The sequence below is a fragment of the Peromyscus californicus genome, unplaced genomic scaffold (assembly GCF_007827085.1).
Source record: "Peromyscus californicus insignis strain IS unplaced genomic scaffold, ASM782708v3 Scaffold_10__1_contigs__length_136768540, whole genome shotgun sequence".
Classification (NCBI taxonomy): domain Eukaryota; kingdom Metazoa; phylum Chordata; class Mammalia; order Rodentia; family Cricetidae; genus Peromyscus; species Peromyscus californicus.
Genome location: NW_026294391.1, coordinates 88844947 through 88872223, shown reverse-complemented (window position 1 = coordinate 88872223; position 27277 = coordinate 88844947). Strand labels below are relative to the sequence as shown.

Below are 27277 nucleotides of genomic sequence, written 5' to 3'. Positions count from 1 at the left end.
CAGGCATTCCCTAATATGAGGAAATCTGAGGCTCTAATTTTCAAATACAGGTAATCTATAAGTTTAATATTTCTCAGTGTGATGTAACACAACAGTCATGTTAAAAATTGTCACCTTGATCTCATTTCTATGGCACCCACAATCTATCCTCAGAACTAAGATTAAAACCCCATATAGTTGATCTTCTAATTCACAATAATAAGTAGAGTAATAAAAATGTTTTAGAACCAGGATACAGAGATAGTTTCCTGGAGATACTAAAGGGGGCAATATGTTGGAACCAGATGGACACAGTATTATCGTGTAAATATAATGCATTTTCCTAGAATATAGATCTACATACTGTATGGTGTGTTGTGTCCTAACAAATTTCTCAAAGCTATGTGGAAATTGTGGGCATTGACACATTATGTATATAAAAGGAATGTTGGTAAATTTTAGGCAGGATCCAAAAGTGGTTTTGTTAGATACAAAGCATAAACAATTGGGAAGGTTTTCTTTTAAAACAATACAAAATTGATCATTAAAGTGGGCATTTATTTAGAATGACAATTTATAACAAGAATTAAATGATAACAATGAGCAAAAGTTTTAAACAAATTGTGTGTGTGCATATATATATATATATACGTGTGTACATATATTAATTTACACGAACACCACAATGTTGCTATACAACTAAAGCAAAATGAACATCTAAGGTGAAGGATATAATCGTTTTATTATAAATCAAATACCAAAGTTTTGCAAATTGTACATAAACATATAGCCATGTGAAATGAACACAAAAGAGCCCAAGAGTGAAGGTTGTCTCACTCTATGAGGTAAAAATGTAGATAGGTTTGTGTTAAGCCCTTAATACATCTTTTCACATCAAGTTTTTTAAATATACTAGCTTTTCTAACATTTCGTCTTACAAAAAAATCTTGTTTCAAGTTACAAGAACAACTAATCTTGTATACGTAACCATATACAGAATAACTGCCACATGTAGCAAGGAAAGAACTTTTGCTGTAACATTTTCCCCAATTTGCAGATTCTGGTCCATCTTGTAGGCTGGAATGATTTACCAGTTGGCATTTATGTTATTGGAACCAATTGGAACCATTCTATAAATAAGCTAGATGCTAAAGCTTGCTTGGTTTGAGACAAATGAATTTATATTTGGAGACAGGATTCTGAACACAGTGCTTGCTTTTTCTAGTTTATATTGAACTAGATAGACTTTGAAGCAGCAACCCTGGACTGTAGAGTGGCAGGACTGTTGATATGCTGATTGTAACAACTGTCTTCTACATGTGCTCAGATAGCTACAAAAATAAGACCTACTCACGATTATGAAGATAGCCAGAAGCTAATCTGTTTTAAAAAGTGATTCAGCATCGAAAGACAGACACTCCTCAAACTGGAATTTCAGAGAAGTGCAGAATGAACAATTCTGTTCACGGATGCCGAAAATCATTTTCTGCATGCTGAGATGTTATACACACACATACACACGTACACACACATAGAGAGATTACATGCAGATAACCCATTTACTTTTTAATTTTAGATTGTTTTCTTGCAAAGCAATTGTGGTTAGTTATAATATATAGCAACATTTAGTCTATCTTTGGTTCTATGATTTAGATATTTTTCCCAAAAATAAATAGGCATGGCAGGAAAAATAATTCAGCTATCTTAAGAGAAAACTCAGTATTTTATAAAAAAAATTGAGCAAAAAATATAGAGCTGATATTTGTTTTAGACATCTTTTCTAATTCTCTTGCTTAAAATCTAACACCAGTGCAACTTTATTAAACTGAATGTGCATACTGTATTTACCTATACAGCAAAGACACAAAAATATCATAGAACAAAATAGATTCCCTTAAAATATCTTAAGAATTATGCTTTCTAACATGTATTAGAAAATTAAACTGCTAAAAATATATTGGCAAAGCTGACTCTGAAAAAGCGCAAGAAAATAAAGATGGATGTAGTGGTATCTGCAGATCACACAGATCTTCAAAAAATAAAAGAACTTATGATTCAAAAACTCTCTCCTGCAAACATTTCAGCAAATATTTACATGTTGGGAATTTTGAATGATTACTTTTCCAAAGTTTCATCTAGCTTCCATTATGGTTTCAACTCTTGGCACAATTAATGAGCTTCATTTGCTAGCGACCTCCGTCTCTTTTCAAATATGATTTTGGAATCATATAATTCTCTCTCCCTATAGCCAAGGGATGGCCCCTTTAGATACTTTGCCTCAGCTGCCTCATAATCTAAGCCATCAACAGCAGAAATTGAGCAAATAATTGCTTCTGGTAGAAGAACTTCCAAGATAAACTTGATTTTGTCATCTTTTATCAGAGTTAGCATCTTCTGATCTATTTGTTTATAGATTTCTTGTAGATATTTCACCACCTCATCCAGTTGATCTTCATCTTCAAAGTATGTTTCAATACATGGTGTGAAACTCTTTGCATTCAAAAATGATTTCAGCCATTTGGATTTTTTTGTGCCCTTTAAAATGCCCAGGAGATGATCCTCTGTTCCTTTTGCATTGACAATGAAATCTACCAGGTTCTTGTTAGCTCGATCCCGAGCAGGCTTCATCCGGTCAGGGAGAATTTTCTGGAAAGATATTCTCTTGGCGTGGGATGTCACAGCCATTTGTTCCCCTGTGTCTTCATTGTGTAGCTTTGGAAATATATTTCTGAAGGTGTCTTGTTTGATTATTTTCCTGACTGGGTAACTGATGTCAGCAGCATAATACTCAAAGAAGGAGCCTGTAAAAGAACCACAACCTAGTCTAACTCTGTAGTCACAAATGAGTGACACGCACCAATCGATACTTTCACTATACTCCTCCCTAGCTTTCTCCACTAGTGCCTGCTTCTCTTTACAGTCATATTTTTTTAATCTTCTGAAAGATACTCTAACACCTTTCTTTTGAGGATTCATGTTTGCCTCAACAAAAAGCACACTCGCTTTCCTCTCTTTTCGCCTAATGCTTTTTATCACTGCTGGCCAAAATGGGTATTTTTGATATTTAAACCACACTATCATTCCGGTTTCAAATGCACGTGTCTCATAGCAGAGAATGAAGCGAGGAAGGTCTTCATCATCGTCGTCGTCATCATTATCTAATGCAGCTGCACTAGCAGGATTCAGAGACAATAGCTTGCCAGAAGCTCGGGCTTCTTCCTCAAGATCTTCTAAATCCAGTCTCTGAAGCAGTAGATCACTATTGACTGGATTACAGGCAGGAAGTGAAACCTGATAATCCCCTGAGCACCCTGCAGGGGAGGTCTCAGCACCTACTTCTGATTCCACAGAAGACTGATTTTGGCTACCATAGAAGCATGGATTCTGATTCGATGGGCCCTCTCCAGGATCTTCCATATTATTCTCTGGGAAGGTGGAACATTCAGAGGAAACTGCTGGGACCTCTGAGTAGATGTCTTGAGACTCCTCTTTGGGTACAGCAAGATCATCTGATGATGGGACAAACTTTTCTTCTTTAATGTCTTCACATTCCTCTTTGAGTGATAAATTCACGGACATGATTGCTGAGATGTCAATCTTTTTCTTTTCTTCTTTTTTATCATCATCATCATCTGGAAATGAAGTATAAGTTTGGCACCAGCTGAAGTTCTGTGATGACTTTGTTTCCACTTCACTTGGAATACTATCACTGGTTGTGTGCACCTGCAACTTATCATCAGATAGGGAATCATCACTCTCTGAGCACAGTAACATAGATGCTGAGTCTTCTTGGAGGTTGCTTTCAAGTTTCCGATACTTTTTAGGAGGAGGTGAATCAGACAGCTGTTGCGGCACACTTTCAGATGCTGTAGTGGTGTCTTCTTCATCTGGCATGCTTTCCTGGCTCTGATTTGTTCTCTCTTTCACGATTTCCAGTGCCATTTTCAGCGATCTTTCATAGGCTGTCTCTTCCCTCGGTGGAACTCTCACCTCTGACTGTCCTGCTAGTGAGGACATAATGGCTTCAACCTCGGATTTACTGAGGACTTTTGTGTCTTTGCTGTCCACAGTAATTTTCTCATCAAGCGAAAGTATTTGCACTTCCAGGGAAAAGGTCTTTTTCCTTTTACTGTTGGATGAAGTTTCAGACCTATATAAGACTATTGCTGGCCATAACTGTTCTTTCCAATTACACAGGACATATTCGCCATCCATTATGATTTAGATTAGTGTGACAAGTAGTTAGGATTACAGACAAAGATTGGCTGCAAATACAAGTGCTACCAAAACAACAGTCTTAGTAAAGTTCCTTTTGACTTAGAACCACAAAAAGTTTATAGTTTATGTGCACTGTTTTCTTCCTCAGATGTCCCCAGGATACTTGAACATGTTGTTTGAATGAGAACTCTGGAAGATACTGAAATAGGGAACACACTATTAATAAATAAAATGATCTTGCCAAAGTAGAAGGCGAACAAATGCAAACAAAAGAGATAAACTAAAAGCTGTGTTCAATGACAGAACAGATAGACTAAAAAGCAGCCTAATGGATAGGGAAGTAACAACTGGAAATAAACTTGTATGATAACTCCAATTCAAGAACCCCTACTTTTTTTGCTAAAGAATATGCATCATTATTGCTAGAAGTACTTGTAATTGTATGTTACGGAACCTATTCTTGTCATCTAATACTTTGATTCTTTTGTATTCCTAGTATTACATCTGTGGTAGTGAATTTTCCAATTTAGCAATCAGGAGGATCATATGGAGAGCTTCAGAGAATGTTAGGCTCCATTCTCAAAGTCTTATTCAGAAGTTCGAGAATGAGCTAAAAAAAAATTGTAATTCTACTAAGTTCTCAAATGATTCCAAACCTTCATTGACACTAAAAGGCAGTGTATTAGTTGAGTACATGGCTTTGCCTCAAACTTTCAACTGAATTATGCTAATACAAAAGTTGCTTTTAAATTGAAAATGCTACATATGGAAAGCAGGAAGCAAAATCAAGTATCCTTTAAGACATCAGCAAACTTTCAAATATGAATTTTCTCCTGAAATGGAATTAATCTTACCCTCTGTCACGTGGATGGTGACAGTCTTGCAATGTGATCCAACTATCTTGATTCTCAAGCCAGTTGATTTCCAGGCAAGTCTTTCACCCTATGGAGCGTGTATATAGTTAGTTACTCTGCCTTTCTGGGTGCAAGTCAAATCACATGCAGAGTTCCCACATCACATGCACCTCTGATATTAACCGAGGTGTACAAAAGGAAGACAAGGAATCAAATCAATAAAAGGGAAGTGTTAAAACAACAACCTGCCTACCCAAACTTCCTGGCATGCCACTGTGAAACACAGGTATGAGATAAAATCTCATCATTAATGTAGATGGCATGTTTGTTTTCCCTTGTGTTCTTACAAGATGAAATGTTCCTTACCATTCATGCTGAAATGATCTCACTCTAGGAAAATATGAGGTGAGACATGAGGAAAGGGAGGTAACAAATTATCTTGTGTCTACTATGAATCACAGTTTAGATTTTCTGATTGAATATTCACATCAGTTATCACAGGGATTTCTTATTTAAAGTTGCAGTGGTTTTCAATGGAGTCACAGTTATATGGCACACTCTGTCTCCTAGTCTAATCAAAAAAATAGTTTCACTATTTTTTGTTTTATGTTTTGTTTCCCTGCTTCATAACAATGATTGCCTGAAGAAAATTCAGGCTTTCTGGTACATATGCCATCTTATGACTAGAACCAGAAATGCAGCCTGTTGGTGATATAGGCAAGGCCTTAACACAAGATCCGTCTCATGGGAGAAGGTTAGAATTTTAGAATTGTTTAGGCTAAGTGTAAGGTTTTAAGGGCTGGGGATGTGGTTCACTGTTAGAGTGTTTGCCTGGCGTGTATAAGATCCTGGGTTCAGTTCCCAGTACCACATTTAAAAACATTAAATAAAGTACATTTAAGGGTTTGTAGTACAGGATAGAAATAGGGTAATGTTTTCACCACAGTAGTTCTGGTGATCTAGAAGCTCATACAAATGGAAATGATACAAAATACATATACACATAAAAGGCAAGTACATGACACAAATATCTGCCCTGAATATTTTCCTTTTAGAAAATTTTTACAAAGAAGAATGAATGCCCATTTCAAACCAGATTTAGGAACCCCTCTCAAGAGTATGGTTTGAACACAATTCTACATAAATAAGTGTTATACACATGATTTTATATAACTTATTAAATGAGGTTTGCCCCAAGTCTTTAATATTTTATCTCAATATTTCCCTAAAGATGTAAAAAAAAGCCCAAGTAAACATGAATTACAATTTTAAAAATAAAGAATGGTAAAGGCTCTAACTATACAGATAATGTTTATTTTGTTAGAGATGTATTTTCAGATTTAATTGCATACACTATAGTAATATGCATCTATTGAGGTAACACATGTGATTAGTGAGTGCTCCATAGTTTTCTCTCTTTCTTAGGTGCTATCTCTCAAAAACTTTCCAATGACTTCATGTGGAGGCTCATGTTCTCCCCTCACCAGCTATGTAATACTACAGAGTATGCATACCCTATACTATATAATATTCCTTAAATGGCTCACAGGAAAAAACCAAATACTTTGTTTTATCCATCCACTTACATGGGACCTGAAATAATGAACCACAAGGAGGGCACACACAGAGTTATAATCAGAACAGCAGCTAAGCCACTCATCTGACCAGATGCAGGAACATTTCCACTATTGGGAAAACAATTAAGTATGGTTGTAGAAGCATATATGTATGTTTATGAATGTTGGTGTGTCTGAAACAAAATGAGTATGCTGTTTGAGCTTCATTTTTCTTTCACAGTTAAACAAATAATCATGAGGCAATCTACACTTTAATGGTATTAAAATGGGTTAAACGTATTAAAAATAGCACTTTGACTACCCAGAAATGCTGAATGCTAACATAGGAGTTTCTGTCACTTTTTTTTCTAACCACATACATATACATGTATATATTATGCGTGCGTGTCTTCACTCAACTGCACATCTGATCCTCTTCCTATACTCATATGCATGTAACATATATATATATATATATATATATATATATATATATATATATATATATATATATATATACTTTTCTGTGTATCCCAATTAGCAGATGTATGAATACAGTGCTGTTGAATACTTCTGTCAGTTTTATTTCTGTGTAAATGAAAAAATGTTTGAAATTTCATAGAATAACAGAACGCCTTGTAATATCAACAAGGTCTGCCAAGTTAGGAAATTAGCATGAACGGCCATGCTGCACTGAAGCCTTAATTTAGAGGCTGTAATCTGATCACCCCTTTCCCCTCTGTGGACTTAAAAAAACCTTGGGAGATACAAAAGTTCCAGAGGATTAATGCCCTCAAAATGCCAGCAATTCTTTAAAAATCACACAACGTTCCTTCAACTCTAAGATCATCCTTCCTATTTTCTCATTTTTTATCCCAGAGCTCCTAGAAGTCACTAGAAAGTAAATTTAAGTCAGACATTACCTTGAAGCTTCTTGTCAGCTGCAGTCTGCTAAAATTCAGCTCCTCCCCCAAGACTGGCAGGGCAGAACTCACAGGCACTGCTCAGAGAAGGCTCCGCCCCCGCAGTGATGCAGAGCACAAGGCCACTCCCTGAATTACAGGAGAGACAATTGCCAAGAAAAACCGCTTAAGTGTTGAGACGTGGAAACGTTCCCCTTTACAGAACTTCACAGTATAATAGCGACAAGGGTCTAATTTCCATCCAAACTCAATTGAGAGTGGATGATTTCTTGAGGAGGTCGAAAAACACTATCTCATAATAAGAAAACCACAGTTTAACTATTTCTTACATATTTTAACTAGCCTTCTCTGGCATCCTATGTCTATAGGTGATTATTTTCTTTTTTTATTAGTATGTCTTCATTGCAAAATGCTGGGCTTGGATTAAAACTTTTTCATATATGATTATCATGTGCTTTGTTCTTTATTTATTCCTCTGCCTTTTCTTGTTCCCACTTCCCACTCTGAATGGCCCCTTTCCTCTTCCCTCTGGCGCACCCCCCCATGCATACACAATACACCCACACCCCCTCACCCCACTTGGAATAAGAACACAACAAAAGAAGAAAACTATATGCCAAATTCCCAGATGAACATAGATGCAGAATTTCTCAATAAAATACTTGTAAACAAAATATATTTAAAGGTGACCTGAAAACCAGGCTGACCAACATCTTCTAAAGTAGAATGAGAAAGATGTTGATTAGGATTACGTAAAAACTTTACATTGTTTTAGATAAAACTGACTTCTGTGTGCAAAACATGGTATGTCTCTCCTTTGACTCAGTTCTTCTCTTACATTCTTCAGGAAAGCCTCAGAGATTGCTGCCTATAAAATGGTTATTTTTTACTAGAAAGTGAAAATCGTGTTTGGGAAGAAATGATCCATTTCTGTGTATCCTACTCTATAACAGGAAGCTGTGTTTTCTAATATTTTGCTGTTGTGTTTCACACTTGGGAAATTCAGTGCAGGGAGAATTTGTTTCTAAATTACATGCCTTTTGTTCATCAGAATATCCCTATGGTAATTTTAAACTAAAAGGCCAGTTTAAGTACAATTATACTTAAATTATAATTGATAACTTGAAAAATGCAGTGTTTTATTTGCATCAGTACAACACATGATATGACATTACTTAGGTGGTATAATTTTTAAATGTATATTTTTTAAAAATCACATTTATATAAACTTTAGTATCAGAATAATAAATACTAATAAACCAATAAAGTCCATCTCTAGGCTGGTATGTTGTTGGCTCTAATAGATAAATTATGCAATGTTTGTGGCATAAATATCCACAAATCTCACACATTCACTCCCCAAATGTTTGATTTGCTGATGTCAAATTTTAATGTAGGTCATCAAGTCTCCAGAAAGGGGAGGGTGCTCTGTTTTAAACAGTCCAAAGGACACAAACTTCTTCCATCCTATGGCTTTACCATCTTCTTGGGCCTTGAAATCCTTTGGTACATAATTTGTGTTGGGCTAGGGATCTAAGAAAGAGTGAAGATGGACAGTCTTGTGGACAGTTTTAAGGGCTGTGTCTGGCAAATATCACTGCTGGCCTCTGTCCTCTAACCACAACTCAGGTAGAGAGGGCAGACTGCCATAGAGCCCGAGGAATGTAGTTTCCTTGTTATTCAGGAGGAAAATAGAGTTTGGTCAACATGTAGCACTCTCTCTGCCACTTGAAGTTTTTTTCTTTTAATTTTTACTGATGTCTTTTATTTGTCTAACTGCGTAGCTGTGAAGATTCTAAAGACAATACCACCACAAGTAGATGAACTGCTAGTCTGGGCTTTCACTACTTTTTATGTTCACTAGAAATTGACCACAATAGATAGATACACTTTGGAAAGCTATTCTGAACTAAGAAGTGAATTAGAAAAATGATGTAACTCATTAGAGATGGATGATCTCAAGCCCCTAACAGGACTACAACATTCTGATATCAACTTATGGAACTGTGAACTTGTATCTTAGCTCGATCCTTGTATTTCCCAGTCTGTCTTTTGAATAACAGAACAAAAATAGCTGATCTTATACGAACCAACAAAAGTGAATCATTCTTGCAGAATACTAAGTATTATTATTTAACCTAAATAGGATTACTGGGCTGGTGTATTATATATATGACTTTATTTAAATGAAGAGTGTTATCTGATTATATACTTTATAATATTTTTCTACCTACTCATTTACATGCCAAGTGCACATAAAATATAGTTATTATACTTTAAAACTATACTTTCTTGTCTATTTCCTATAGTGTGCACAAATCAGTCAATATTATGCCAATTCCATGGATATACTTTTTATTTTACTGTTTTGTAGAATGATGTGAAGAGTGATAACTACTAATGAATGCTAAAATTATACTAGTGATATTATTATGAAGTAGATGATATAAAAATCAAATATATTTGCTATAATTTTTATATGCCAGGCAATAGTATTAGTATTTGACTGGTAACTCACTAAAAGCCAGATAATAACTTGCTTCATTCCATATAAACATTATTAGTATTAGTATTGAGGATAGATGCCAGTGATTTATTACCACATGCCAGGCAGTCTGTTAAATTATCTACATACATTATAAAATACTGTTAGAAAGGCTCTCAAGTTTGAACATATCCCTCAAAGTTCATGTAAAGGAAATTTAAATCCTCAGTGCTGTGTTGAGAGGTGAGAGAACTTATGTGTTGATTAGAATGTCAGTGAACCCATTACTGCCACACTGCAGCAGTGGTTTATTCCTTGTAGGAGTGGGTTCCAGTTAAAAAGATGAACTCAGGCCCCTCTTCCTTTTTCTCTTGTTTGCTCCTTCACTATATGCTACTTTTTGTGACCTTACAATACATAATAAGGCCCCTGGCAGATATGGCCTCTCAGTTCATGGATATTTCAGCCTGCACAACTGTGAGCCTAATATTTGCCCATTGTGAAGAAATTTCTTGGTCTCAAGTACTCTGTTATAACAGCACAAATGGACTAAAGCAGTGAGCATTTTCAGCATTCTCATTTTGCAAATGAGGCATTAGAGAGATTAAGGAATGTTTACAAGAATGTCCACAGTGTATTTGGCACAGGACATTTGGACCTAGGTACTCTGACTCCAGAGTTAACATTTGTAATCACTAAGACACATTGAAAATCCCGTTACAAATAATAAATGTTCTATACCTGTGCGTGGGATAAACAGCTGAGCAAAATAATTAATCTTAAAGCATTATGTGCTGAGTCACTGAAACATAAAAGAGAATATTGTACCTGATTCTGCATTTAGCTTGCCTCCCTCCTTGCTCCTCTCCTATGTCTCCTCCATTTGGCTATGACAGTCTCACATAATCATTGTAGTGAGTGACATCCCAGCATCTTTGCCAAATTATGCTAAATGCATACAAGGTGTAGCCAGCACACAACAGGAGGATACTTTGCAATGGAGTGGGTCACTTAGAACCTGTCCACCACAACACTGTCTGATTTTATATGACATTTTCAAAATAATAGAAGGGTAATAACAGTGAAAAGATCAGCACTGCTGGTGTTCCAGATGAGAAAGGGTGTAGCGTTAAAGGGACAGCACAAGGAAATCATGAGGATGATGCAATATCGACTTCCAGCTGTAGTGGTGGTTGTAAGAACCTGAATATATGTTAAACCATGGAGAAATACATACAGTTCAAGTATAATGTATTCTGCTTTAAAACACAATTTTAATCTATAATACAAAGAATAAAAATGTAAACACAACATATAATAACTGTTATACAAAAATCAACTCTATTAACACTTTAGGAACCACTTGTTCCTAGGGTGTGTTTAACATAAATAACAAGAATAACACATGCATACATTACTAAAGGGCACCAAAAGTACTGTCTCTTAAAATATAAAAAGACTTAAGAGAATGTCATTAACAATTTAAAAAACAACAATGACAAATCTCTAGATATCTTAAAAGGTCCTAGCTTTCCCTCAGTTTATCATAGAACTATGTTAAATTAAGTATTAAAGGTTGATGAACTCTGTCGTAGTATGAATCAGAATGGCCCCCATAGGCTCATATATATGAATGCTTAGTCACCAGGGAGTAGAACTGCTTGGGAAGGATTAGGAGGTATGGCTTTGTTGGAGGACCTGTTTCCCTGGGGATGGGCTTTAAAGTGCTTTCGCGCCCATCTGCGCTGGCGCGCTCGCTCTCACTCGCGCTCGCTCTCACTCGCGCTCGCTCTCACTCGCGCTCGCTCTCACTCGTGCACCCTCTCCCTCTATGTGTGTGTGTGTTATACAGTAAGCTATCACTGCCTTCCAAAGATCACTCAGAGATTCTAATGGGAGGTTCCCTGCCACTGGGAGAGGGAAGACTACTGAGAAAGCTTTAACTTTCAAGGTCCAAGCCCAAAGGCACCCCTAAACATTGCTTCCTGGGCAATACTTCCTGCCTCATTGGGAGCCTAGTACCTAATACTAACAGGGGCAAAATGGAAGAGCATGAAGACAGACAGATTACCTTCTGGTAGTACAGGTATATAGGGACTGACAAATATTTAGGGTTAGGAATAGAGGACCAAAATCTTGTAGTGCACCAGTCTCTACTTGAAAAACTGATAATGCAAGCCAGTAAGGATAAGATGATAAAACATAAGAAACAACATCAAACACAGTTTTATGACACCAACATTTGCCGGATACCAACAACACAATAAAAAGTACAGAAAACTACAGACGAATATCTCTTATAAACATAAAAGTAGAAATCCTCACCAAATGCTATTGCTCAAAGCAATGGCATAGATAAAAGACATATCATGACCAATTGAAATTCATACTTGGTAATATAAGAATTGTTCAACATTCCCAAATCTATCAATTCAACTTACCATACTAGAAGACTAAAAATGATGAAAAAATCATAGTAACTGAGGCAGACAAAGCATCTAACAACATTCCACAAACATTTAGGATAACAACACTGAGCACATTATAAAACAAATGAATCTTCCTCAATCAGATCACCAGTATCTATAAAAACCCTACAGTTACCATTATACGTAGTGGTAATACATGGAATGTCTTTCTGCTAAAAGCAGAAATCTGCTTTGAACATTTCTAGTCAACATTGGGTTGGAGCCCCAGTGAATAAAATGAGTACTGAAAAATAGATTAATTATGTACGCATGTATGCCCTGGAAAGGAAAAGGAAAACTGCATTTGTAGATAACATGAATGATCTATAAAGATAACCTTAATGAATCAACCAGTCTACAGTTGACTGTGTTTCTATACAAGAAAAATTTAAGGTAAAAGTTTTTAAACTCCATGTATAATTTTATTTTTTAAAAATACAAGAAACATGGCTGGGAGACAGCTCAATTGGTGACGTGTTTGCATTGCAAGTACAAAGATCTGAATTGGATCCCTATGACCTATATTTATAAAGCCAGGTGTTGTGGTTTGTGCTTGTAATCCAGTTCTTGGATGGTAGAGACAGATAGACTCCCCAGGGCTTGCTGGCCAGCCAAGTTTACCTACTTGGCAAGTTTTGGGTCAAGGAGAGACTCCATTTCAAACAAAACAAAACAAAAACAAAAACAAAACTAAACTAAATGCAAGATTAATATTTTGGAAACTTTAATATGCAGATGCAAATAATTAAAGATCTAAATAAATAGGGATATATACTATGTGAATTGACGGAAACACTGATTTTAGGGTAAAACAACTCTCCATAGATATCTATAATCACTGTAATTTCAATAAAATCCCAGCAGGCTTTTTGTGGAAGTTGAAATAAGAACTCTAAAATATGTTGGAAAAGCACACGAAGTAGAGGAGCCAGAATGATAGTGAAAAGGAAATATAAAAGGTAGAAGACTCACATTATGTATACTGACATAAGACTGACATAGGCCAATAGATCACAAATAAACTAGCAAATAATGCCTACTGGTTTCTGAAAAGTTCTTTTTGATAAATCATACTGGAACATTTTAAGAATGATTATTCATTGTGACACCTTAGCTAAGACTATGAAGAAAAATCATTAAAAATGGGCCATGAGCTTATATGTAAAGTGAAAAATCTATAAAATATTAGTAGAATGTCTTTGAGACTGAGGATGAGCCAAATGTTTTTTAAAATACAAATCCAGAAAAACAAGCCATGAATCGTAAAATTGGGCCTGAAATTTTTCTCAAAACTAAAATAAAAAAAAATCAGAGTTGGAGAAAATATGTACAAAATATATACATACCTCTTATAGAGTTTGTATCCAGAATATATAAGGAACTCTTAAAATTTAGTAATATCAACATCTTAATTAAAATAGATACACAAATTACAGTTGAAGGCATAAAAATATGTTCAACACCATTAGTAATTAAGTGTATGCAAGTAAAAGCAGAATGAGGCATCATTAACACCTTTATAATATGGCTGGCATTAAAGAAAAAAACAGTGACAAGATAAACTTCAGAAAATGATGCAGAATAACTATCATATATTGCAAAAATATCAAACACACTTTAAAAACAGCCTAGTGGTTGTTAATGTAGTTAAGCATTCTTAATCATTCAAAGCCAGAAATTGTACTCTGAGATATTTACTCAAGAGAAGTAAAAACTTATATAATACATATATGTGTGTGTGTGTGTTGTGTGTGTGTGTGTGTGTGTGTGTGTGTGTGTGTGTGTGTTTAGCTACTTTAACCACAATCATCAAAACCTATAAATCTACTGAGGAGTGGTTACACAAATCATAGAACAGTCATATCATATAATACTCCTCAGCTATGTTAAGGAATAAACTACTTATACATGCAACAATATTTGTGAATACCTGTCTAATGATCAATTTAGTGAAATTGCTGGATTTAAAGGGCTACTTTTTGATTCCACGTAAGTGGCATCCTGGGTAAAGAAAATCCATAGGGACAGAAATAAGCTTGCTGTTTGTCAGGAAGTGAAATTGAGACATTGTACTAAATACAGTGAGGTCTGAATGCCATATTTTGGAGATAAGAAAACATTCCATAGTCCAACTGTGTTGTTTTGTGACTAAGTTTGTCAAAACTCATCATGATGTACAGTTAAAAAAAGAATGAATTCATCCAAATACTAGGCAGAGCCAGGGAACGCCATAGAAGGGAAAGGATTGCAGGAACCAGAGGGGATGAGGACATCAAGGGAGCACAGCTCACAAACTTGAACTAAGCAAGGCTCATAGGGGCTCATAGAGACTGAAGCAAAAATTCTGGACACTGTATAGGTCTGTGCTAGGTCCTCTGCATATACATTATGGTTGTGTAGCTTGGTGTTCTTGTGGGACTCCCAAAAGAGGGAGTGAGGGGTGTCTCTGACTCTTTTGCCTGCTCTTGGGACCCCTTTTCTCCTACTGTGTTTCTTGTCCCACCTTAATGTGAGGGGATGTGCTCAGTCTTATTGCATCTTGTTAGACCATATTTGGTGAATAATCTTGAGAGGTCTGCTCTTTTTTTTTTTTAAAGGAAAACAGAAGAGGAGTTGATCTGTGAGAGATGGGAGGTGGGGGGAAAGTTTGGGAGGAGTGGAGGGAGGGGAAACTATGGTCGGGATGTAATGTATGAGAGAAGAATAAAAGTTTAAAAAAGAGTGAATTTAACTCTATGCAAATTATTTCTCAATAAATGTGAGCCTTCAAAAAAAGAGAGCATCAATCTCCCAGAATATAACCCATAAAAGACATTTGTATTTTACTCTGAGAATAATGGGAATACACAGAATTTGAGTTTTTCTTTGGATTAACTGACTACCAAAGAAGGTTGTGTGTACCAGAAGTACATATAAAATATCATTTTAAATACCAAAAAAAATCTATTAGAAATTAAATTATTTTAATCCTCTGTAATATATTTATTAACTTGTTAATTTCTTTTAAAGCACTTGGGAGGCTTCTAAGACATACAGCTTTTGAAAAAAATAGTTTCTAAATCCCAAGATGGGAGAGCTGGTTACTAGTGTGCTTCCACTGAAAAGTAGAACCTTAATAACACAGAAGATATAGATTGGCTACAGAATGAATAGCAATATTTTTGTGCATTAGGTTAAAGGAGAATCAGAGTTATCTAGTAAAAATCTTCCCAAAGATCATTGGGGGTGTCCATAGACATGATTAAAAATTAATTTTAGAAAAGGACAGGCCTCCTATGTATATCAGCTAGCCATGGCATATCAAGTTGCAGTAAGACTAGGCACTCCTCTCCTGAGGCTGGAAGAGGCAACCCAGTAGGAGGAAATGGTCCCAAAAGCAGATAACAGAGTCAGAGACAGCCCCTGCTCCCACTGTTAGGATGGATGAGGGAAGGAAAAGGGAAGGTTGGGGGGAAGGACTGAGAGGAGAGGAGGGAGGGAGGAGAAACTGTGATTGGATTGGGAAAAAAGTAATAAATAAATAGAAAAAAAAGTAATCTTAGACATTTTATGGACATGCAAACTATTCAGTTATCCTTAAGACAGAGGTACACATAAATAACAAAGGAACTTGACAGTAAACAAGAATATTTCAAATGGAGTAAAAGGCAAGTTGCAGTATGTCACTGGCAAGGAGAAAAAACTTTCATAATCTTTGGCCAAATATAAGTATGTTTCATGACACAAAAGCTTTACAAAAGAGAACAGCAAAAAAGAAAACAACAGTTCTGTATTTTTCCATTGCTATTAAAATCTATAGAATGCCAATAGATATGACTACTGAGAGTTAAGGCTGCAGATTGTGTAATGGGAAACATTTTCTAAAGAACAAAATCAAAGAAAAGGAAACTAGGGCCTCACAACACATTATCACAACACATACATAAACCTCTATTATATGCCCAGACAATTAAGCTGTGCTGTTCTTCACTGAAGTAAAGGACAGAAAGATCTGTCTAGGACCCACTTCTGGAAATTTAAAGAAAAAGAAACATTCCTCACAATGCCTGCCATTCTCTGGGATATCCATAGGAAAAGATCTAGGCATGACCAAACTTATTCTTATCACCCAAGTCCATTGTACTTACCTAGTATTTTTTTAGTGAGGCCATAAGAGAGACTGTCAAAGATCAAATACTTAAATATCAATTTTCTCAGGCAGGTGTTAAGTCAAGGTCCTCTGATATAATGTATACAGACATGGGTTTTGGAACCCAGTTCTAACTGTACTGGAATACTGAATGGGCAACTTGTACCACCCGCTATCAAAACATATTCCAAAGGGTAAATGTCTTTTGAGCATCAGTAGCAGACTAAGTGAGTGACACCAGGTAGACATTGACAGGGAAGATGGTAAAGTAGAAGCTCAGTATCAACTGGAGATGGTCTAAATATGGAAAGGATTCATTAGTACATCTAGATTTGGGCAAGAAATCAATCAGTGAGCTTTTAGTCATCCAGAAAAGTCCTTAGGTCACAGTGCTTTATGTTTGACTATCTGGCTTAACTAGAAAAACAGTCATTTTAGAGGCCTCTATTTAGGGCTACTTAACAGTTTTTTTTTCTCCTGAAGCTTACTCAATTCAAGTGTTTCTGAAAATTTATAAATGAAGTTGAATAAAGTGCTGGGGAACTATCTCAGTAATGTGCTTGCCACACTTGTGAAGACCTGAGTTTATCCCAAGTACCTATGTAAAAGCCAGATACAATGGCTTGTGCCTACCATCCCTGTCTGGGGGGGACAGACAAGAGGATCCCTAGCGCTTGCTGGCCAGTCAGTCTAGCCAAGTCAAGGGAACTGCAGGCTCAGTAGATATTTTGTCTCAAAAAAATGTGAAGTGATTGAGGAAGACACCCAGTGAAGACCTCTGGCCTCCACATACATAAATGCACACACAAGCATGTGCCATCCCCACCATGAACATATACACAATTCAATAAGAGAAAAAAAGCTTGAACAAATAATTTAAATGCATGACACTAGAAGATAATTCTTTTTTTTTTTTTTTTTTTTTTTTTTTGGTTTTTCGAGGCAGGGTTTCTCTGTGTAGCTTTGCGCCTTTCCTGGAACTCACTTGGTAGTCCAGGCTGGCCTCGAACTCACAGAGATCCGCCTGGCTCTGCCTCCCAAGTGCTGGGATTAAAGGCGTGCACCACCACCGCCCGGCAGATAATTCATTTAAAAAAAGATGGATGAGGGCTGGTGGAATGGTCCAGTAGTTTATAGTGTTTGCTGCTCTTTCAAGAAGACTTGAGTTCAGTTCCTAGCACACATACCAGGTGGCTCTAAACTGCCTGTAATTCCAGCTCCAGGAGATCCAACACCCTTTTTTGGGCCTCCACAGGTACCTGCACAGAGAGGTGCGCACACACACACACACACACACACACACACACACACACACACACAGAGAGAGAGAGAGAGAGAGAGAGAGAGAGAGAGAGAGAGAGAGAGAGAGAGAGAGAACTGAAAAAAAAAAGACAAAATTACTTGGTACCAGGTCAAGACATAAGACTGTGGTTAGGAAATTATTTAAATTACTTTAAATTGGTACTTTTATAATGTTCCAGTACACAGTCCTTATTGTAGCCACTGTAGAAAAGGAATTAGTATGTGTGCTGGTGACAAATGAGAGCTGAGCAAGGACAGCACGAAGAATACCAGGGGTACCGTTTCCATCTGTGTCCTCTGTGATCTTTCAAAGTTTATTCTAAAGACTCTTCTTTTAACTTACCTAAGTTGTCAGTGCTGTTTTACCTACCCATATCAGCTAGACAGAATTCAGAATCTGCGTCTTCTATGCTGGCCCAGAAAATGTAATAACCTATCATTAAGAGGACGTCAGTCAGAGGTTTGGAATGCCTGACATGGTCATTTATTGTCAGGATTCTTTCCAAGGGTCTTTTGCAAGTCATATAGTTGGCTTGGACGTGGCAGTCTTCCAAAAGTAGCTATCATTGTGACCATTTGCCTTATTTCATTATAGAGCTTTAACATACACGTTTTCCTCAAATCATAATAGAGTCATACTCAAATAAACTCATCATAGCTTGAAAATATTAAACTGTGTTTGTGGTGTTCTGTGGACACACTGAGATACACAGACAGACACAGACACACAGACACACATTCCAGAATCACTGGTAGAGATGGCTATGCTAGTTAATACCTATAATTCCAGCACTATGGAGGCAGAGACAAGAAGATAGCTGCAAATTCTAGGCCAATCTGGTCTACATAGCCAGTATCAGGCCAGCCTATACTGTAGAGTGAGACCTTATCTCAAGAAAACAAACCACAGGGGGCTGAAGGGATGGCTTAGTGTTAAGAGCACTGGCTTGTCTTTCAGAGGATATGAGCTTGAAACTGAGCAGCCACATGGTTTTATTTGTTTCCTGGTGTTACCACATGACTGACTAAAAGCTGCCTTGACTCTCACTCCAGCTATGTTCCCAGCAAAGCCTTTACTGGGCTGGACACTTCTACAGTTGCATTGCCTTTCTAGGATGCAAATGGATCCCAGTCACAGTGCCCATGTCACTTGCAAATGTGATATTAACTGAAGCTGTGCAAAAAAGGAACAGAGAATCAAAGCAATAAAATGGGTTTTTTAAAAGTGTAAATAAATTTCCCTAACAAAACTCTCGTAGGCATGCCATTTTGGTAACAGAGACGGAAGAGAATGGAAGTAACAGTAGCTTTTTACTATGGGCCAAACTGTATGTTTTAAATGTTTAGAGTCCTCACATCAGTCTTGAATGGGGCTTCTTTGTCTTCCTTACACAACAGTTTTTCAAATAAATTTCAATTATATGCTACATGCTGTCTTACACTTTCCTAATACAAAATATGTTTCACTGTTTTGTTTGCTCACTTTATAAAAACACTTGTCTGGAGAAAAATTAGACTATCTGGCAAGCGCCATCTTGTGTCCAGAAGCAGAACTGTCACTACCACGTCCTTGGGGAAAGGTGGGAACTATATCTTGCCAGCCAGTAGCTTTCTCAGGCTTCTAGAATATGCCAGACTGAAAATCAGAGCTTTGTTACGCACTGCACAAAAGGTGGAATCCAAATGTCCTCACCTCCAAAGTTCTTGACTGTAAAATAAACTTCATGTTTACTGAAAATATAAAATATGAGGAAGCTACAAAAATTATAATTTTGGAAAGAAAACTCTACTAATAATTACCTGTATAACTTATATATTTTTACATATACACATGAATTCATACTATTACAAATCATCTTTTTTGTTTGTTTTAATTTGGTTTTGGTTCTTTGAATCAAGGGAGTGCTCTGCAACCCAGGCTGACATGGAAATCACTATGCAGTCTCAAGCTAACTTGGAAACTCAAGGCCATTCTCCTGCCTCAGACTCTTGAATGCTCAGATTACAGACATAAAACACCATGCCTTGTAGCCAGTTCAGTTCATTAATGCATTGCTTCAAATTCTATTTTCCCCGAACTCAGAAGCATTTTATTTTAAGGTTTATTTTCTGAAGTCATTAGAAAATGACTATAGATTAAAGATGATTTGAAACCCAGCATGTTTCCTTATGCCTATATCCCCATCATTCAATGGGCTGAGGCACGAGGATGGCCGCAAAGTCAGCCTGGGACTACATAGTTCCAGGTGAGCCTGGTCTATAAAGTCTGTCTCAAACAACAACAGCAGCAGCAGCAGCAGCAGCAGCAGCAGCAAAGAGGCTATTTTAAAACAGAGATAGTAAGACCACATAACAATTCCATTAGTAGGCTGATCCCCTTTTCCTTATTTGATGGCACATGTTTTGTTAATCGTATTTTTCTCCTTCAACAACTTAAAAACGCTGCCTGCCATTCTAAACACTTTCTTTTTCACCAACTTCTACTTTGCAAACTGCTTTTCAAATCACTTGCGCTTCATACTTTTATTTGCCAGCTATATATAACACTCCATGGGATTGAAGTATCATGCCACATAATACTTTTAAAACTGCTTAGAGAAATAAACCCAGTCCCCTATCTCACGTTTAAACTGAGATAATACAGAAAAAAAAAAATGGTTCTTGCTGATCACTGCTATACCTGTGGCCTGACAGGAGCGCTCACAAGCAGGATACACACAGGACTCTAGCGTACACAACTTGGTTCCTTGCTTGACTGCGTCTAGAAAGAAAAGAAAAAAAAAAATCTCTCTCAGCAAAAGAAATAGGTTATGAGAGCATTTACCTCTGTACTTGTGTGTGTTCGCGTGCGTGCATGCGTGTTTGAAACAAAATAGGTATGCTGTCTCAGCATCATTTTGCTTTTTCTAATTATGAAAATTATCTGGGAATAAAGCAAATCTGAAAATGCTGAAAGCAGTTTTTTAAAAAAATAGATCACGCCTCACCTCGCCACCAACATACCCAAAACACTCAGAGACACAAGGAGTCTAGTTTCCCGCCCCCGCCCCCAGTCAGGAAAACGCGCATTTTTTTTTTTTTTTAGAAGTGATATCACTCAACAGCGTATCTAAATCTCGTTCCAAGCCCAGGCACCTTTCTGTGTCATTCATTTTCTGCCAGTTATTTTTTGGCAGACTACAAACATTTAAAACAAAATCTCATTTTAAAAAAAAAAACCCAAAACAAAACTGTACCAGAGACAAAAACATGGAATGCCACGTATGAAAATGAACATGAACGGCATGCCTCACTGAAGTCTTAATTTAGAAGCTGCAATCTGATCACCTCTCCCCACACTACGGACTTTCAAATTATCCGAAAACCCCAAATGCCAGAGGATTGATTCCACCAGAGAAACGACAAATCTATGAAAACATTATTCCATCCCCACCTCTCCCAGGCACTAATTTCTCTCTTCTTTTTCCACCTTTCCCCCAAAGCGCGAAGAAATTACCAGAAAATAACGGGCTAAAAGACAGCCATTACCGCGAGCCTCCTAGTCTGCTGCCGCCGCTGGGAGAAGTGCGGCCCCTCCCCCAGGACAGGCGCCGCTGCGCGCTTCCCACGAGCTGGCTGAAGCTCCGCCCCTTCTCGTGCTGGGGGCTGCAGGGGGAGCGCCCCTCTGGGAGGGACCAGAGCCTCCAACTCCAACCCAGACTGGTTTCAGGCTGGAGAAAAAAAGCCGTTTAAAAAAAAAAAAAAAACCCAAAAACTCGAAAGCAGAAAGGCAACATGTGTCCTTTACTTTGCATTCAAAGCACCAGGGTGGATGGTCTCCCCCGAAAAAAAATGCAGAAATGCCTTTATCATATGTTAAAGACCTAGACAAGCAACATACATAGTTGTTTTGTTCTCTCTCGTTCTCTCTCGTTCTCTCTCTCTCTCTCTCTCTCTCTCTCTCTCTCTCTCTCTCTCTCTCTCTCTCTCTCTCTCTCTGTATGTTAAAGACCTAGACAAGCAACATACATAGTTGTTTTGTTCTCTCTCTCTCTCTCTCTCTCTCTCTCTCTCTCTCTCTCTCTCTCTCTCTCTCTCTCTCTCTCTCTCTCGCCTATCCTGCCATATTATTTCTGCAAACTATATTAAGGTCCAGCTGCTTAAAATATTTAAAATAAATCTGCCAGATCCTTGTTTGTAATTGAGGTGAATTAATAATACCTTATTTGGGGGAGAATTAAGTCTTTGCAAGCTTAATTTTCCTCGTCCTGAGATATGTGCTTACCCCTACTTGCCTTCTCTCTCCTCCCCTACTCCTCCCCTCCCCCTCTCTGTGTGTGTGTGTGTGTGTGTGTGTGTGTGTGTGTGTGTGTGTGTGTGTGTGTGTGTGTTTTAATCAGGTCTTCTTATTCATCCTTCAGGAACTTTCACACATTTTAGTCATTTCTAAATATGTAACATGAATTAAAATTCTTTAAAGAAATGTGTATTAATACTGAAATTAGCAAGGGAAGCCTCGTTAAAAAAAATACTGTAAGCTAAAGTGGAAAACTCAACAAACTTGGCACAACTTGTTTTCAGTGCAAAACCATCTGTGTTCTAAAGTAGCTCTTAAGTGGATGTGGGGCCTTACACCTGTAATCCAAGCACTGGGGAAACTGAGGCAGGAAGCTGGGGGTGTTGAAAGGAGCTTGGGCTAAAGGGTGAGAACCTATCTCAAAAACTAAACTAATGCCCCCCACACACACACCAAAAATACCCAATAAAATGTTGAGGGCAGCCTAAAGTAGCTCTTACATGTTAACTAGAAATAAACAGCAAAATAAAAATAAATGGACAAAGGACAAGAGGACATGAATAGTTCATGAAATTCTAAGGGAACACTCTGCTTCCTTGTAAGCAGCCTCATGCAGAGCAAATCTAAATATCTCTGTTTCTGTACTGCTACAAGCCTCAAACCTGTTTGGCAGTGTTTACTTAAATTTGGTGCTCCATCTTAATTAAGGCCCGCTTGACTTTTACAATTATCAGTGTTCTGCAACTTACCATTGTACTAAAGCTTACACTTTCGCCTTCCTGTGAAAACTCCATTTTATATCAACTTATTCAGTGGAGAAAGGCAGATCATTTTTATTGGAGCTCCTTAAAACCCAGATATTCAAAATGAAAACTGAGCAACACATGAAAGATATCCACCCACTTTAATAATCAAAATAATGCGAATGTAACTAACACTAAGACTTCCCATTTTTTAAAGCCCAGTTTGACTAAAACACAGCAAAGAGATTATGAAAGCAATAATTGGCAGGATTACAAGGAAGCAGAAACTCATGCCTGCTACAAAGCCAGGTAAGGGACGACAAGAAAAAAGCCAAAGTCATTCAGTCTGACTCCTTTAGAGCCTCTCCCCAGTGCATTCATTACCTCCGGGGCTTAGAATTCTGCCTGTTTGCTAGAATGCAGGATGATGTCATTTACTCTGGGACTAGGAGGAAATCAGTGGCTGTAATACAAACCTGAGTGCAGTTCACCATTCACATTCCTGCTGGTGAAGACATGGTAAGCTGCTGTCATGCTCAGTAATCCCTATACTTCTCCACATACTCTCTCCCTCGTACAGGTTTTGGTGCGCTATGCCTTTGGGCTGACCATAATCAGCATGGTTAAATCCCCTTGACCTTAGAGTCATTATGGCACATCTTTCCCTGCTGCTGAAGCCTAGTGGTCGGTTCCCTTTCAGATCCGCCTGCTTCGGTAATGGCACTGAATGTCGTGATCTTCTGCAGTGAAGTGCTCATTTCACTCCAGTTTATTAATGATTAGCCATTCTTTGTTCCTGTGCTTTGTTTTTAACAGCTAGACCCATATGGGAAAACTGTCATGACAGTGTTGCTGGCATCCTTCATTACACTTTTTTTTTTTAAATTCAAAAGCACCCAAGAAATTAAGACTAAAATTTAGAATTTTCTTTTCCTTTAAGCCTGACTTGTTGCTTCCTAGGGGGAGCTATATCTTACACACCACCTGTGGATAACAATTCTGAGGTTTACATCTCTTGAGATAATGTTATGCTAAGTTTAAAACCAAAAAAAAATTCTAAAACATTAAACAACCCCATCAATTAACACAGTGAACAAGTAACATGAATCTCTTGCTCATTTTAACAACCAAGAATAGAGAAACAGAGATGGACTGTTAACAAAGCTCTTCCTGTAATAAATAGGAAGGGGGGGGCGGGAAGAAACCTGCTTGCACTGGGAACTCTACAGAAAGAAGAGTTCTTCCGGTGATCCTAAGCAGAAGGGTCAGACAAGGTCAAAATGGTTCTGTACCCATTCTGGAAGGAGCATCCAGGGTTTATTGGTGAGATGTGGGTCTCTATTGATAGGATCCAACGTCAGAATTTACAGTGCAGCAGTAGAGGCATTATGCTTCTATTTTTCAAATAGAAAGTCAGACTGTTGTGGGTTTGAAACCTTTATTACCTTTATGGAAACAAAATTTCCAATTCTTCACACAAATTTAGGTTGTCATCTCCACATCCCAGAAAGCTTATTTACTAAAGATTAATGAGTCACACGAACCTCTAATGTTAACTGAGGTGTTCAATATCAAATAGTAACTACATTTCATGGTGTGATAATAAAAAAATGCAGACCCCTGCAGTGTTTTCCAAGAAGCCTTATGCTAGGTGAGATACTAAATGGTTCTTACTTCCCATTAGCCTCTTTTCATTCCCCTGAAAATTCACAGGGTAGCTTGAAAAAAATGTATTTTCAATGAGTGATAACTGGGGTAGATTAAAACATAGCCCCCAAAGAAAAGGGACTAGATAAAGAGTTTACTTTGCCAAGTGGAAAGGTAGCGGGACAATGAGAGTGGAGACAAAGTCCAGGTCAGAAAAACAAAGGCAGGGTGGACAAAACCAGATAACTAAGATAACACAAACCGGATACCTTATCTTTTTTTTTTTTTCCTGTTGTAAAAGAAGCAAGGAACGTATTTATGTAGGAGGGTCTTTGGCAGTATCAGGGACATTATTTGTGTTCCTGAATGACTGGAGACTTTTGGGCTTCTCTGGTTATACTGGGGAGTGCTGGGTTTTAATGTTTTCTGAGCTGCTACTGCTGCCCTGTTTATCCACTAAAATTGAAGAAAATCTCATGGACAAAAGACAGAGGGCTCAACTTCAACAACGCAGCACAGACTTTGGAGTCAGAGATTTGTGATGGTTGCCAGAGAAGAGGTAAATGGGTTAAACAACTATGAATACTATTCAAGAAAGCATGCAGATTTCCTTCTAAGGAAAGCCTTGGGGCCTTTAAGCAGATCTTGAGAAACCTTAGTGACTGTGCTATGTGATGACAACCCAGAGCAATTCTCAAGGACTTGACAGTCCGGTTCACAGGCCAGCTCTGGATAGCCACTAGCATAACTTCTGTTTAAAACAAGGCAGTCTTTCTCAAAACTATGACATTTAATTGCACTTCTGGTTTCAGAACAGGGAGCTAAATAATCCATACCTCCAAATTTTCAACTGAAAACAGCTTTACTACAAAAGGTAGTTTTAAATTTAAAATGCCACAGATGCAAAATAAAGTAACTTTTGCCATCTCAAAATGTTTTTAAATGTAAGAAATTTGATGAAATCGGAAGAGCCTTACCCTCTGTCACATGGACTGTGGTAGTCTGACACTATGATCCAGCTGTTTCGATTCACACTCCAGCTGTTTGCCCAGCAGAGCGTTCACTCTCCTGGGTACTTTTATGGCTGCACTGCCTTTCTGGGCACAAGTGGTGTCACAGGCTGATTTGCCCACGTCACTTGCAAGTCTGATATCAACTGATGCTGGGTAAAAGGAAGACAGAAAATCAAATCAATAAAATGAAAAGAAATGTGGAAAAACTGCCTACCCAAACTCTAGCTGTTGGGAGGCACAGAAATGAGGGGAAATCACATCCCTGATAATCTCATGATATGCTGATTTTCCTTCTTATTCATATACGTTGAAATGCTTTTTAGGACAACTCTATTTGTTTCATTCTGAAATAATCTCCATTCAGAAAATTAAGAGGTAGAGCCATAAGAGAAGGGAACTGATAATTGCCTTGTATGCTCTATCAGCCAAATTCTGGCAAACTACCTTGTTTTTTTGTTTGTTTTTTTTTTTTTGTACTTTGTTTATAAATTCTCATATCACTCACTCTCTTTGTGTGGACTTTTCCAGTTATATACAACAGATATTTTCAATTACACCCCATGTGAATGCTCACAGCTTGCTAAAACAGAATATATTATTTGTTTCTTTACTTTAAAAAAATAATTGCCTGGAAAACATTTAGTAAACCTGGTAAGCGCCATCTTTTGACCAAAACCAGAACTGCAGACAATCAGTTGGGAGGGGGTAGTGGGAGCAATAACCATGTAAAGAGTACTTTTCTCAAGTTTCCAGAGTTGTTCATTCTCAGCTTAACAGTTTCTCCTGTCTGTCTGTCTGTCTGTCTGTCTCTCTCTCTCTCTCTTATGAAAAAAACAGGATAGTAAACTCATTTTAGGGTTTGGACTATAAAATATCTTATGTTTATCTTCTATTCAGGTTTGGATTCCAAATACAATGGTGATCAAAATATGAGTTTTCTTCATATATTGCTGTACATTTGTGTGCTTATAATCTGAATGATCTGAAATTAGATGGTTTATCTCCTCAATGATATATTTGGTATTTTTATATCAACAATTTCCACATTATTATTTTGTGAATCATTTTAAAGATTTTTTCTATATCTCTAAATTTTAAATTTTCTTCTAATGAAAACAACTCAAATATGCTATTTTTAAACTGAAGAGATGCAATGTAAGTTGAAATATTTTTTCTCTCCAACTTTACTTACATTCCCATTTTCAAATTTCCATTTATGTATTCATTTTTCTCTTACACTCATTCTATTAATGTACAACACTCATTTTTGTAAAAAATTTGATATTATATTATGCAGAAGTTTCTGGAAGTTGCTTAATTTTAGAATACACCTTAAGCCTATTCTCTTATTGTAGCATTTAGAGTTATTTAATTCTTTAATTTCTTTTATTAATTGAGTGTGTGTGAGTGTGTGTGTGGGGAGGTGGCTGGATATGCATGCCGTGGCATGTATATGGAGGTCAAAGGAATTCTGTAAAATCAGTTCTCTCCTTTCACCTTTACATGGTTTCTGGAGCTGGAACTCAGATCTCCAGCCTTGCATAACAAGCACATTTCTGAGCCACCAGGCCAACCCATAGCATTCTTTTTACAACTAAATAGTGTTCAATGATACAGTTTTGCTAGCCTGCACATTATCTCCTACATACTGCTCCACAATATGTGTTTGAACATTTTCTACATT

General features: G+C 37.3%; 1 protein-coding gene across 4 annotated transcripts; it reads right to left on the bottom strand.

Moving 5' to 3' along the window:
- Positions 1–516: 516 nt before the first annotated feature.
- Positions 517–25738, bottom strand: Pwwp3b (PWWP domain containing 3B). 4 transcript variants are annotated; one of them, XM_052736556.1, is made up of 5 exons: positions 25558–25738; positions 20595–20675; positions 7531–7659; positions 5052–5139; positions 517–4396 (listed from the first exon to the last, which is right to left on the bottom strand). In XM_052736556.1, exon 5 carries the CDS (start codon positions 4192–4194, stop codon positions 2149–2151), a length of 2046 nt encoding a protein of 681 aa, XP_052592516.1. In that variant the 5' UTR covers positions 4195–4396; positions 5052–5139; positions 7531–7659; positions 20595–20675; positions 25558–25738; the 3' UTR covers positions 517–2148. The 4 variants fall into 4 exon arrangements, with proteins under 4 accessions (XP_052592516.1, XP_052592510.1, XP_052592521.1 ...); XM_052736550.1 differs by lacking the exon at positions 25558–25738 and adding an exon at positions 21411–21540; XM_052736561.1 differs by lacking the exon at positions 25558–25738 and adding an exon at positions 21443–21497.
- Between the last annotated feature and the right edge of the window lie 1539 nt (positions 25739–27277).

Bases quoted from the DNA above. Each gene is read 5' to 3' on its own strand.
- Pwwp3b (XM_052736556.1), bottom strand. From the start codon at position 4,194: ATGGATGGCGAATATGTCCTGTGTAATTGGAAAGAACAGTTATGGCCA.